This window comes from Aythya marila (assembly GCF_965140915.1).
Source record: "Aythya marila genome assembly, chromosome: 1".
Classification (NCBI taxonomy): domain Eukaryota; kingdom Metazoa; phylum Chordata; class Aves; order Anseriformes; family Anatidae; genus Aythya; species Aythya marila.
This window is the reverse complement of record NC_139042.1, coordinates 200,446,487-200,459,069: the sequence shown is the minus strand read 5'-3', so window position 1 is coordinate 200,459,069 and position 12,583 is coordinate 200,446,487. Positions and strand designations below refer to the sequence as shown.

General features: G+C 53.6%; 1 protein-coding gene across 2 annotated transcripts in view; it reads right to left on the bottom strand.

Moving 5' to 3' along the window:
- Positions 1-112: 112 nt before the first annotated feature.
- The window catches only part of FRMD4A (FERM domain containing 4A), a 356,582-nt gene continuing 344,111 nt past the window's right edge, over positions 113-12,583 (bottom strand). Inside the window, exons 19-24 of one of the 2 annotated variants that reach the window (XM_082754671.1) lie at positions 12,331-12,568; positions 11,829-11,993; positions 9,436-10,295; positions 8,443-8,539; positions 6,806-6,877; positions 5,538-5,656 (exon numbers count right to left, since the gene is read on the bottom strand). In XM_082754671.1, coding sequence (XP_082610797.1) covers positions 6,808-6,877; positions 8,443-8,539; positions 9,436-10,295; positions 11,829-11,993; positions 12,331-12,568 — 1,430 coding nt within the window. In that variant the 3' untranslated portion in view covers positions 5,538-5,656; positions 6,806-6,807. Of the gene's footprint in view, positions 5,657-6,805; positions 6,878-8,442; positions 8,540-9,435; positions 10,296-11,828; positions 11,994-12,330; positions 12,569-12,583 lie in introns of both variants that reach the window. The other variant, XM_082754670.1, reaches the window with a different exon arrangement.

Genomic DNA, 12,583 nt, shown 5'->3' with positions numbered 1-12,583 from the left:
TTTTTTTTGTAATGGCATTTTTAATATAAACCTTCTGGGCTTGGGGGAAGTAATCTTACGGCTCTTGAGGCTTTCAAATCCTGTTTTTATACATCTGGAGAAAATTTCGGTCCACGGGGCATCGCAGAGAAAACAATTAGGACCTCCCATGACCAGGTACAGTTGAGTAGCAGCCGCAGGACTTTGCCATCGTGCATCTTGTCTGGGAACAGGCAGGAGTCTTACAGCTTCTGAGCTCTAAATCTGTGTGAGCAGTGAAACACCGACAGTTTTCAGTGGTGCATCTTGAAAGTGTAATCTGAAATCCCGTGCTTTTTGTAATTACAAGAACAGCAGCACCTCCACAGCAGTGTTAAGGTGGGTGTTCCTTCTCATAAAGAGGCCTTTTAGGATGTAAAGTGAGGCTCCAAACAAACTGCTGAGTAACTGGGGTTGGCATTTGGTAGCTTGTGGTGGCTTTTCTGAGTCATCTGGTGCTCCCCATGTCCCCTGGCACCATGAGACACGGTGCTGGGGACTGGGGGAGCGTCTGGGGGAACTGCTGAGGTTTTTCTGGGGGCTCTCTGTGTTCTTGAGGGCCATTTCAGACGTTGCAGTCTGGAGTGTCTGACCCCAAAGAAAATGTCAAGAGCTTAAACAGTTGAGAAGTAATAAAAACGAGGCTGACAAGATCTAACTGGAGCCTGGGGAGGGCTCTTTGGGGAGCAGGCGGGGATTTGTGGGGAGAAGCTGGGCAGATGTCAAGAGCGTGGAAGGGTTTCATTAACATCTGCGTCTGGGGATTTTTCTGCAGCGAACAGAGGTCCTTCAGAGGCATTATTACAACAGGAAACGTTTACAACACCGCAACTTTATCCCTCTCCCCGCCCAGATGATTTCCTGAGCCGTTTCTAAATCTTTAACCTGACCTCGAGTCCTGAACTCTTTAAATAATTGCGAGACGATGCCGTCCCTTGTTGAGAAGAGCCATAATTTCCTCGGAAAGTGCAGCGAGGGAGTAGCCAGGGGATGGTTTAGGGAGCGTTGTAACATTTGCTTTAGTGGGAACTGGATTCCTCAGGGCCTCTATAATAGCATTAGGCTGACTTTTTTTCCCCCCTCCCACTCTTGAGCTAATTACTGAAGAGCAATTTAATGGCACCCCGAGCACCGGCTTGAACGGGGATGCGCCTCCTGTAGGGACGGGATTTGGGGTTTGGAATGTTTGGGGCTAATCAGGTTTGAGGAATGTGATTTGAGCAGCGTGTCTGCTCGCGGACAGTCCCTGAAATGCAGCCTCATGGCTCGCACAAGCCCCGTGGTCGCAGAGCTTCATCCCCTTGTAATTTGTGGAGTGGCTCTCTGCAGGGAACCGAGGCACACGAGCGCCTTCTCACGCCGCTTCCATCCCCGGGGGATGGCGGAGGGGAGCAGTGTCAGGGCTGCTGCTTCTCATTGGCGGTCTGAGGCTCTGTGCAGCTGGAATGCCCCAAATTGCAGCGACCAGACCCGGCCCTACTGGCTAATAGGGCCTCCTAACCAACCGGCCAGCCCAAACCCCAAAGACTTGTCCCTCTGGGCTTCTCCAGATGTTTGTTTCTGATAATTCTCGCCTTAGCCGGAAACAATTCTGCTGAATCCGATGACTCGTAGCCTGGGGCTGAAGTCATGCGTTCCCCATGGAAGTGTCAGGAGTGTTTTTAGGACTTTTTTTTTTTTTTTTTTACTGCCCCCGGCCGTGCGTTACGGCTCCCCCACCCCTTCCCACAGCTGGAAGGGGCCGCCTGATCCTGTGCAGGCTCCCGCAGTGTGGGCTTTCTGCCTTGTGTCCCTGTTCCTGCGAGTCGTTACGCGCCTGTAGTGCCTTGTTTGCTGCTTGTACTGCCAGAAGGGGCTGGGAGGGCCCCTCCTGCAGCATTAATTTTGGTTATTCCCAGTTACCCGTCCATCCCCGGAGCCCAGCGCGCGAGAGAGCGCTTCGGGTGCAGCCAGCAGGGGTCTGCTGAGCCCCGAATCCCATGGGGTCTGTACAGGGCTGGGTTTTTGGGGGAATACTCAGCACTTTTTGCAGCAAAATTTGTGGTTCCCTGCCCAAAACCCTGCCCAGCCATTTGAACGTCCGCACCCCGCGGTGGCTGCGCGCAGGAAGGATCAGTGCCGAGGCTCATTTTGAAAATGCTTTAATAAGGAAGTGTTGACAACACCGTTCTGCAAAATGTAAAGGTAACTATACAAATTCTTAATACAAAAAGAATAAATTAAAAGCAGATCTCCTTTAATTCTGCAGCTTTTTCTACAACATACAGATTTTTGTCCTTGGTTACAATTGAACGGAATCCAGTAAAATCATTTTACATGCTCTAAAGTCAATTTCAGGAGAGACCTAATTTTTTTTTCTTTTTTTTTTTTTTTGTGTTGTTTTTCCTTTTTTTTAAACTAGAGAGTCCATTTTACACAACTCGTAATAAAACTATTGACATTAATATATATGTAAAACTTTACACCTAGTTAACTAAGCAGTAACTGGTCATCTGATAGCACCTGAATGGGGGTCGGCTATGCCCGGAACTAAAACTAAGACAGAGTGAAAACGAATGGGACTGCTTCAACATTTCCAACACGCGACTGCATATAAGAGCATTTAAAAAATAAACCCTGCCTCGCAGCACAGCCAGGCGCACAGATGTGCCCCGGGCCGCTGGCTGAACAGGGGGAGCTTCGGACGTGGAGACTAAGAAATTGTGGCTTTATGTCGGATGGAGCCTGGAAAAATAATTAAAAAAAAAAAAAAAAAAAAGTAAAGGAGGGGTTAAGTTGGTAGTCAAGTGCTTGTATATAATAGCTATGTATATACCCCTCCGTGTTATACTTAAATATGTTAATCCCACATGATTAACATTTTATGTACATTTGTGTTTAATTGAATTGAGCTAAACAGTAAAACCTGTTTTACTTAATCTGTCTTTACTACCAGACTGGCTGCTCACGTGTGCCTTGATTGCAAAACAGAAAAGCAGAACACAAAGCTAAACTCAGTCCGTTTCTAGAAAGCTTCTTCTCTACTCGAGCCTGTTTGCAATTCAGGCTAACCATTTATTTCATTTTTTTGTTGTTTTTTTTTTTTTCTTCCTAATTTCAGGGCTGCCACCTCTTAACCTTTGCTGCAAAACTGCAGATCTGGGCTTGGAGGAATGAGTGTGTCTTCCTGCAGTGCCCAGAGGCCTCGTAGTGCCGCTGTTGTTGAATTCTTTTTAATTAAAAGAAGGTACACGGAAAAAAAAACAAAAACAAACAACAACAAAACCTGAAACCACTTAACCAGGGAAATTAAAAAGAAAACAGACAGTTGCTCAGAGCCCCTCAAAATCCGTGGGCTGAATTACCTGCTGCTGCTTAATTTGGTCCTCATTTAATCCTTTCATTTTACCTCCAGAATCTTACCAGTGCATGCCAGCGATCGGCACCAGCTCCTACCCAGCTCAAAATCCAGCTAGGAGCTCGCAATAATTCCCGTGCTAAAGACCCCAGAGTAGAGAGGGATGTTAAAATAAAACGGGATTTTGTTCCAACATCCAGGTAAGGGGTGCGATCTCACCGCCGCCTGCTGGATCTTTGTGCAGGTCTGGGAGCACGAGGCTTGCGTGGCTACCTTTAAAAACCTCTTGCCAGTTTTAAAAATTAATTATTATTATTTCAGAGGGATAAGTCATTTATGCTTCATGTGTAGACATTAAAGGGCTTCCTTCCTGGCTCTGGACAAATAGCTCAGGTGTTTCTGCCCAAGCAGCCCAGTGGGCGAGGGCCGGGGAGCGAAGCCCACATTTCTTACACCTATCGGGGAAAGGAATTAGCACGAGCAGCTCGCGGGAGTTTTTAGAAACCCCCTCCTCTTGCCAAATCTAATTAGGAAGGACCCATTCTCTTTCGAAAGCCTGGAATGCAGTTTTCCAGCAAGCTTCATACCAAAAGGTGTGGCAGCCCCCGAGTCGAGTCGCGGGGTTTCGTTCTCAACTCCTCGCCCTCCTCGTGTCTGGTAGATGCTGTTACTCTTGGAACACGCGCACGCACACTCACACTTCTGTTTTGTTTTGTTTTGTGTTTTTTTTTTTTAATTATTTTTAAACTAAAGCTAACTTCAGTTTCTGCTTTTCGCAAAGTAACCCCCCTCCAGCCGTTCCTGTAATGCCTTTCCCATAGGAAATCATCGTTTGCACGCGCCAACGGGGGGCAGGGACCTCCCCCCCGTCTAGTGGCAATAAAAACAGCATAGCACCGCAGTGAAGGCTAGACGTGCCAGCTTCGACATCCACCGAGAGAGAGAGAGAGAGAGAGAGATTGTGCACTGGTTCGTTACAAAAGTGTCTTTGAGGCCTTTTAAAGTTCCATGGCTTGACGTGTATAAAGCATTGCTCCAAAGTACGTGTAAACTTGCAGCTTCTTCCACGACTCTCGCGGCCGATTTCCTTCTGGTAGCAGGCGGCAGGTGCCCGGCACCTCCTGTCCTTCCTTCCCTTCCTCGGGGCTGCTTCTTGCCCCGAGGAAATCCGCAAGCCCCGCTGCTGCTCCCCGCCTGGTGCTGAGCCCTTTGCTACACCGCTCGATTTGCCGGTCACGCTTCCTTGCGGAACTCCCTCAGGATTTATTGGCTGTGTCTGCTTGGAGAATTTGGCAATTTTTGATCTTCATCGGAGTATTGGGGAAAAAAAAATAAATCACCCCCACCCCAACCTCGCTAGGTGTTGGTAAGGAATCTGTGCCAGCCGCAGAGCTGCGCCGAGTCGCAGCACTCGCCTCTGCTGTAATTAATGCCTCTGTGAACCTCGTTTGCCCGCTGTAATTGCAGCTCGTAGATGCTGTGCTACCAGCCCAGACCTCCAGCGGGTCTTCGGCACGTGGGGTTCGGTTGCTGCTGTGGAGATGGGCTCAAAGCAACGAAGGAGAAGCTGTTTGCCAGGAGGTGCTCGTGGCTGGTGTCGAGGCGAATGAGATGCTCCCGGAGCAGGGCCCTGCTGGACAAACTCACCCCGCTGACGTGGGTTCGGTGATTTTGGGCAGCGCAGATCTGATTGTGGGAGTCTGACACATCTCTGAAGCGTCAGGATTTCACTTTTTCCTTAAAAGAAGCGTTTTCAAGGAGTATTTCTCAGCCTTTGTCCCGTTTTGTGTCAAACCCACCCCCCACCCCGTTGAAACCGATGCTGTGTTGGCTTCGGATCGCAGGTCATGGACGTCTTACTGCTGGTACGTGCCACAGAGCAGTAAGATTTGTGGAAACCTCGACAGGCTGCCATCGTTTAGAAGGAAAACCAGCTTTTAAATCGCCGACTGGCTGCTCCACGCATCCTCCCTGCGGGCTCCGGGAGGGACGAGCACCAGTCTGGCAAGGGGAGGCGCTGCCGCGGTCGTGGTGGATGTCTCGGGGCCAAATGTTACCGAAATGTCGAATCGCATTGTGAGAAAAGTGCTTAAAGAGTTGAAGCTGGTGCTGGGTGACAGTGCATCTGGGTAAGGCAAATGAGAGGCAGTGAGGTGAGCTCCGAATGGCGTCGATGGGATTCGCTTGAGGTCAGGGGTTCACACTAGAGTCCCAGGCTTGGCTTTTTCCTGTCCATACCACTGGACGTCTGCTAGTTCTGGATAGAGGGGAGGATCCAGGAAACAGCTATCGGTGTAGCTCCTGCGGGAGAAAGGGAACTGGGTTAGGGGCAGCCGGGGCTCGCGGAAAGCATCGGGCTGCGGGTGGGGAGGATCCCAGAGCCCGTCTTTGGGGTGGAGGCTCCACATCGCCCGGCAGCCCCGGGGTTACAGGGCAGGAGCAGCAAAACCAGGTGGCGAGGGAGAGGCGTGCTGGGGGGTAGCCCACATTTTGCCTCAAGTAGCCCGGTTCTCGTCTCGCAGCACCTCTCGTGGCAAACTACGGGGCCGTTTGCCGCGTGGCTTTTTGGTCGCTTGCACAGAGCCCGGGAGGGATTTCAGGGGAATGTGCTCTCCAGGCTCAGATCAAGGTCAGCTCCCGGCTTAGGCTGCGGAGCTCCTTGCCTGGAGAAAACCCTGAGGTCAAAATCTTGTTGAGATGGGGGGGGAACCTGAGCAAGGCCAACCCCTGCTGCCCCTTAAAGAGCTTTTTGTTTCCCGGCTCCGTGCCGGAGCTCTGTGGGTTAGCTCGAGAAAGCCGGGCTCGAAATACTCGCCAGATGCCAGCTGTGAATGGCTGCAGATTCAAACGAGAGTTGCCAGACAGTGGCTGCAGTTTAATTAAAACAGAATCACTGGGAGGGTTTTTTGTTCCCTCCACCCTTCCCCCTCTGTCTTCCCACAGGAAGCGGGCCAGGGCTGCTCCTCGCTCCGTGAAGCCTCGCAGCTCCCCTCTGCGGCAGGGACAGAGCAGAGAAGGGCACCCGGGGCCAGGCTGGAGCGCTGCTGGCAGCTCCGTCCTGGTCACCCGTGCTCATCTCCCCACCACGGTGCTCCCAGAGCCTCCCCACGCTGCTCTGAAACACCCCCAGCCGTGAATTTATCCCTGCTGCCCGCTCCCTGTGCCTGCTCAGCCTCCGCTGCTGGCCCCCAGCCCATTTGGGGTGAGGAAGAAGCCCTCTTTCTCTGGGGAAAAAAAGCCCAGCAGCCACAAACTCGCTGAAGAGGCACAGGCAGGGCTCCGAGATGCTTTCAAGTTGTTCTTCCGAGAGCCGAAGGAAGCTTTGAGGCCAAACGAACAGGCACACGACTGAAAAAAGGCTGCTTCTGGGGGCTGGTTCTTTGCATTGTGGCCGTGGCCCACGGGCTGTAGGGCAGAGGGGTGAAAGAACAAAACATTCCCTTACTATACCTCTATTCATCAGTACTTTGGTGGGTTGGAGACTGAGACTCATCCATAGTGGGTGAGTTGTCTGTTGCTTCTCTGAACAAAGGAGAGCGGAGAAAAAAAAACAAGGAGGAAAGAGGAGAGAGGAAATGTTAAAGAAAAGAAGTGACACGGACATTGTTACGAGCTTATTAATCCAGCGGGGAAACGAGCTGGTGAATCATCTTCAGAGAAAGGGTTAGCGACACAAAAACACGTCGGGGAGAGCTGTAAATCTTTTAATTGGTGCTGGGAGGGAACAACCTGTTCCTGTGGGGTGGGGGAGGTTGTGTTGTGCTTCTCGTGGTGAGCTCTATCTGCTCCTGCCATATTTATCCATGCGGCTGGGGAGTTGCTTCATGCTCCGGCGTGAAGCAAGCACCAATTTGCCTCCAGTTCCTTCTGCACTGGTTGTTGGGGCAGGGCCTGAGCTATAAATCCTGGTGACTTCATGTTCACCAGCTAAGATTTTGGTGTTTTGCTGGGAGAGATGGGGAGCAGGAGGGCTCCTGAATGGGAAAATGGGAAAAGTTGGGGTTTTCTGAACAGGCTTCTCAGCTGGCTGCCAGCCAGGTTTACTCCTGGGTATTTACCATGGAGAAATTCAAAGGGTTTAGGATTGGGATGGAGATGGAGACTGAGCCTAGCTTCGAACCCTTAATAGGGGAAATGTCGGTGTGCAGGCACGGTCGCTGCCATTTCGCTGATCTTACCCTGGCTTTTTGTGAAATGGGACCTGGAAAATTCCCTGCTTCTAAAGCTGGGAGCAAACGCAGAGCCCACGTGAGGCTGGATGTCAGCGGGGTGAATTTAAAATTCAACGAGGGCCTGCAGGGCTCGTGGTTACAGCTCGCCTCATCTCCATTTTAAAAGTGCAGTCACGGGCAGTGCTGGAATAAGACCAGAGGGCAAACTTGGCCGCAGGTGGCCAAAGAAATTAAACAGGTGAGGGTTTTTTCAGTGGCTGCAGAGTGAAATGTTGGTGGAGTTCACTCCACGGGTCCCCAGCCACAACTCAGGGGATCCGACCTGTTTTCCTGTGCCAAGGTCTGTAGTGTTTTGAGGATTTTAGCCTGAAACTTTCTCACAAAGAGAAGCTTTCTCTGTAAATTCAACTGAGCTGCAAAAATCTGGGACATGCTGGGTTAGACAGGATCTGGAGATGAGCTGTATTTCACATGACAGGACAGAACTACAGGAGATTGCTAGAGAATACCCATGGGAGCTCACAACAGGCTTCTTGTTTGCTCCTCAAACTCCTCGCCTTGCACGGACCCAAATTCCCAAACTGATGTGAGCAGTGGCTGCCCGCATGCAGGGACTCACTCATGCTTTGGTGCAGTGCATGAAGTTAGTGGTAGCTGAGAAAAAAAGAGGAACTTAATGGTCATTTGGTCACGTTGCTGGGGAAAACCTAGCAGGAAAACGTGGCTGCTGCACGCACAAATAGGGCAGGCGCCTCGCCAGGCCTTCAGAGCAAAGGTTTTGGCCAGAAAGAGAGCACTGGGTGTAGGAAAAAGTGTGTCTGTGTGTTTGGGGAGGTTTTTTCCCGAAGCTCATGGGATTTTTGGCTTCCTGCAGTGAAGGAGATGAGTCCCAAAGCCAGCCCCGCGGACACTCACCCGGTCTGCCAGGCGAGAATGTGGTGGGGGCTGCCCGGCGGCGTGGCCGCTAGCTCGCTCGATGGCGTCGAACTCCTCTGGCTGTGAGGTAAGGCAGCTGGAAAACAACCACAGGGCGGAGAAAAAAGAAAGGGTGAGGTGAGGGGGCGAGGGTCAGGGCGCTTCAGCCCCGCAGGAATGCGTCCAGCTGGGAGAACCCAACTGGCAAAGTGTGACAGGAGCAGCTCTGCCCGGAGCTGCTGTGTGTGTGTGTCACGGGCTGGAAATCCACCCGGCCAATCTGCTCAAGCCCATGCAGTGCTCACCCTCCAACTTTATGAGTATAATCCTCATTTAAAGGACAGCATGAGGTCCAGCAGACATCCCACCTAGAGCTAAACCAGCTACACGATGGGTGTCTCTACCTGGCCCCCCCTCCTGCACTGTTCATTTCCTTAGCTGCTGCCAAAGGGCGCTTTTAAACAAATTTTCATCTCCTCCCCGCATCCAGCAGCCCCCGAGGTGAGCTCCTGGTCTGCTCCAAGGGGCTGGTGAGGCTGGGGCAGTGGTGCCAGGCACAGGGCAAGCATGGCACTGAATCTGCTCAACCAGCTCTCCCATCTGGGTTCAAGTTTTTGGCATGTCCTTGATCCATCCAGATGGGATTGTCTGCTGGTGAGTGATGGCCAGCAAATATTTAACCTTGGCCTGTTCCATAGCACCCAGTGGTGTCTGCAGGTTCAGGACTCAGACCATTTCCCTGGTTAATATTTACAGCAGAGCTCTGTGTGTGACAGGGAGGTAAATTCCTGCCCAAACTGGAGCACTCTGAATTTCACAACGCTCTCAGCGCAGCTACTGGAGTCCCACGGGAAAGCCAAACACCAGCAGAGCCCAGCGATGCCACCGGGCAAACATTTTCGGGGCAGGCAGAGGGCCCTGGGAGGCTCCCCCTGTAACTTTTCACCTTCCCCACGCCTCGTTTTTCACGCCGCCCCCTCCCTGGGCTCTCACCTGACGTCGCTTTACACATCTGAGGCATTCTCGTGACCCTGCTGTGCGCCACAAAGGTGCTTTGCGAAGACGTGCTGTACTGGGAGCTGCTGTCCGAGGACGTGGAGCTGGTGTGCGAGAGGCGGCTGTGCTCCTTGTGGGAGGCCGTGGAGCGCTGGTACCAGAGCCGCAGCTCGTCCGACACGGCAGTCCTACCCGAGCCCTTCTCGTGGCCCTCCCTGCCCAGGGACGGAGTCCTTATGATCTGGGAGCGGGACGGGGTGAGCCGCACGGAGTCCGCTTCGTCCCCGTGCCAGTTCTCCTTAAACATCCCCCCCGCCGTGTAGGAGTTGGAGGTTTTGAATTGTGCTTTCACGCTGTAGTGGCCCTCCTGGTCGTTCTCCAGGCTGCGCACCACCACGGGGGTGGAGCTGCCCTCGATGTACAGGGGGTACTCCTTGATCCTGTACTGGGAAGAGGGTTGGCTCTGGCTGTGCAGGTAGACCCGGTGGTGCCCCGTGCCGTTCCTGGCAGCCAGGTTGGGCATGCTCCCCGAGTTGGAGGAGACCAGGTTGCCCGCCGATTTGTGCCTCTGCCTCTGGCGCTCTCTGGCTTTCGACGGGGAGTCCTCGGCCAGGGTGGAGTAGTTGGGGTTCATCTGAGCGGGGTAGTAGTGCTCGGAGCTGGAGTGGCTGGTGCAGGACGAGCAGTCGTCCATGGGGTCGGAGCCGTTACTGCTACGAGTCCTTGGGGTGTAGAAATCGGGGCTCCCCGTCTCGTTTTCTGAGCCGAGGAGCTTGCCTTGCGACTCCAAACTGGAGCTCCGGTGTCTAAAGTGCTGGGCGAGGCTGTGCAGCCTGGTCGGGCTGATGTCTACTGACCTGCGGGCACCAGGGAGACAGGCAAGCTGGTAAGGCACGAGGACAAAACGCTCCCTCTCCCCTTCCACGCACCAATCCGGCCTCGCTAGCAAGGCAACACCGAAAATTTGGACCTTTTCAGGGGCGGCAGGACAACTGCTTCCCTGCTGTGGGCTTGGGGCAGTGAGGTCCAGCTCCTGCTCCTGCCCAGTCTCCCTGGTGGTGGCATTCACTCTGCAGCACCACATGGGACACAAACCCTTCCCAAACCCAATTCCTCGGTGGCTGCTCCCATCTGAGGCCGTGGGGACCTCAAGCTTTGTGGGGGTGAACCAGCCCCATCCTGGTGTGTGAATCCCCCGGGTGTTTCTCCCATTAGTGGCAGGCAGACAGACAAACTGGCTGTATTTAGCCCCAAAACGCAGCAGTTGTGGCCTTGGAGAACGCCAGCTCTGGGAAGCAGCTGGGTTTTTGCTGGGTAGGGCTGTCAGAGGGTGACAGCCATCCAGGCACCCGTCCCGAATCGCAAATTTCCAGGGCTTGGATCTGTGGCCAGGCCTGGGTGGTCTCCATTCATCCCAGCCGCTCAGAGAGCTGCAGCCACCCGCTGCAGGAGCAGCAACGCCGCGCTCAGACAAGTCACACCCCCCAAAAAAAACGACAGGCGGCCAAGGCTGGGTTGTTCTGAGCACCCAGACAGCCCCCACCTGCTCCAGGCCCCTTCTCAAGCCCCGTGCCAGGCTGGTTTCTCACGCAGCTCAGCTCTGGTCTTAACAAACATTGTGCTCTTGACAGGTGCTTTCAGCCAAAAGCTCGTAATGAACACAACCCAGGGCCTCAGTTAGCAGCACCCCTCAGGGCAGGACAGCTTGCAGCACGCAGCTTTGGCTCAGCTCTGCTTCTCTGAGCGTTTGTGGGGTTTGCCACGGGAGCAAGAAACAACGAAGTTGAACAGTTCCTGTTAAAAAGCAGGCAAATTGGGCCACGCATATCAAATCACCTCCCTTACGCTGAGATTTTAAGCCTTTTTCTGTCAACCCTTGGCTTACACCACTGCCACCTGGAACCTCGAGTGTGCAGACCTTGGGATTGCTTTGTACAGCCTCTTTCCCCGGGAGATCACACCCGTGCAAACATTTTACATGCCACTGTGAGAGAGAATTAACACAACCCAACATTTCCGATGGGAAAGGAAGCAATGTGTTATCTCCAGCTGGATCCGTGAAGGAATTCACTGCAGTTTAGCAGCAGCATCGCGTCCCTTCTGGAAGTTGGGCTGTGTGGGGTTTGTAGGGCAGCAACTGGGATGAAACATCCCATAAGAAGAAAAGCTCCATTACTGTGAGGGGGGGGGATGAGGGGCAGGATCACGTTGATCTGAAGGGATTTCAGGATCTCAGCTCAGCAGATTTCCTGCTGGCAGCGCTACGTGAGCCTCTGGTGTGAAAAGGACTGGTTGTGTCCTTTCCTGAACTGGGAATTACTGGATATCCTCGGGGAAGGATTATTTCGGGGCAAGCAAGGTGGCAGCGTTGCGGTGCTGGGAGGACTTACCGCGTGGAGTGGACGTAGTGCGGGCTGCGCACCCGTAGGTCCGGCGTCGAGGGCATGCTGGACTGGGAGTTCCAGTGGGGAAGGCTCCGGATGGGGCTGTTCTGCAGGGAGCTGCTCCCTCCTGCCTCAGCACAGCTCCCGGTGCTGGGGAACCGCTTGTGGCTGCTGCAAGGCAAGCACCCGGCTTCAGTTCCTGGGGTGGAATTTGGGGAAAAGGCTCCCTGCCTCACCTGGGGTCTCAGGCACGTGCCTGCGATCTCCTGGGGTGAGCAGGAGCGGGGTCAGCTGCTGCTCTGAGTCACATCCCACAGCCCTGAGACAATCCCCTGTCCTTCCTTCCTCATTACTGCGAGATACCAGGCAGCACTCGTGACTGCAGCCTACTTTTTATGTCATGTTAACCAAAAAGCCCCGAATTCTCCTTTTGCCGAGGGACGGCTTTTGTGAGGACCTCTCCAAAAGGAGACGCCTGCGTGGCGGGGCCGGGAGGCAGCCGGCTCACCTGGCATGGCCGTGGGAGGAGCGTTTCTTCACCTTCTCGTAGGGTTCGTCCAGGGACGACTCGCTCCACATCTTGGGCTTGATGGGGGACTTGTCGTAGTCGTTGCGGTGGTAATGCATCTGGCGCAGGCCCTCCAGCGACTGCGGAGGGGGCGGCCTGTTGTGCAAGGGCGGCCGGGGCGGCAGGCCTTTGTGCGGGGACTGGAGAGGGGAGATGGTGCTGGTGACCTGGGAGTCCTCTGTGGAGAGAAGAA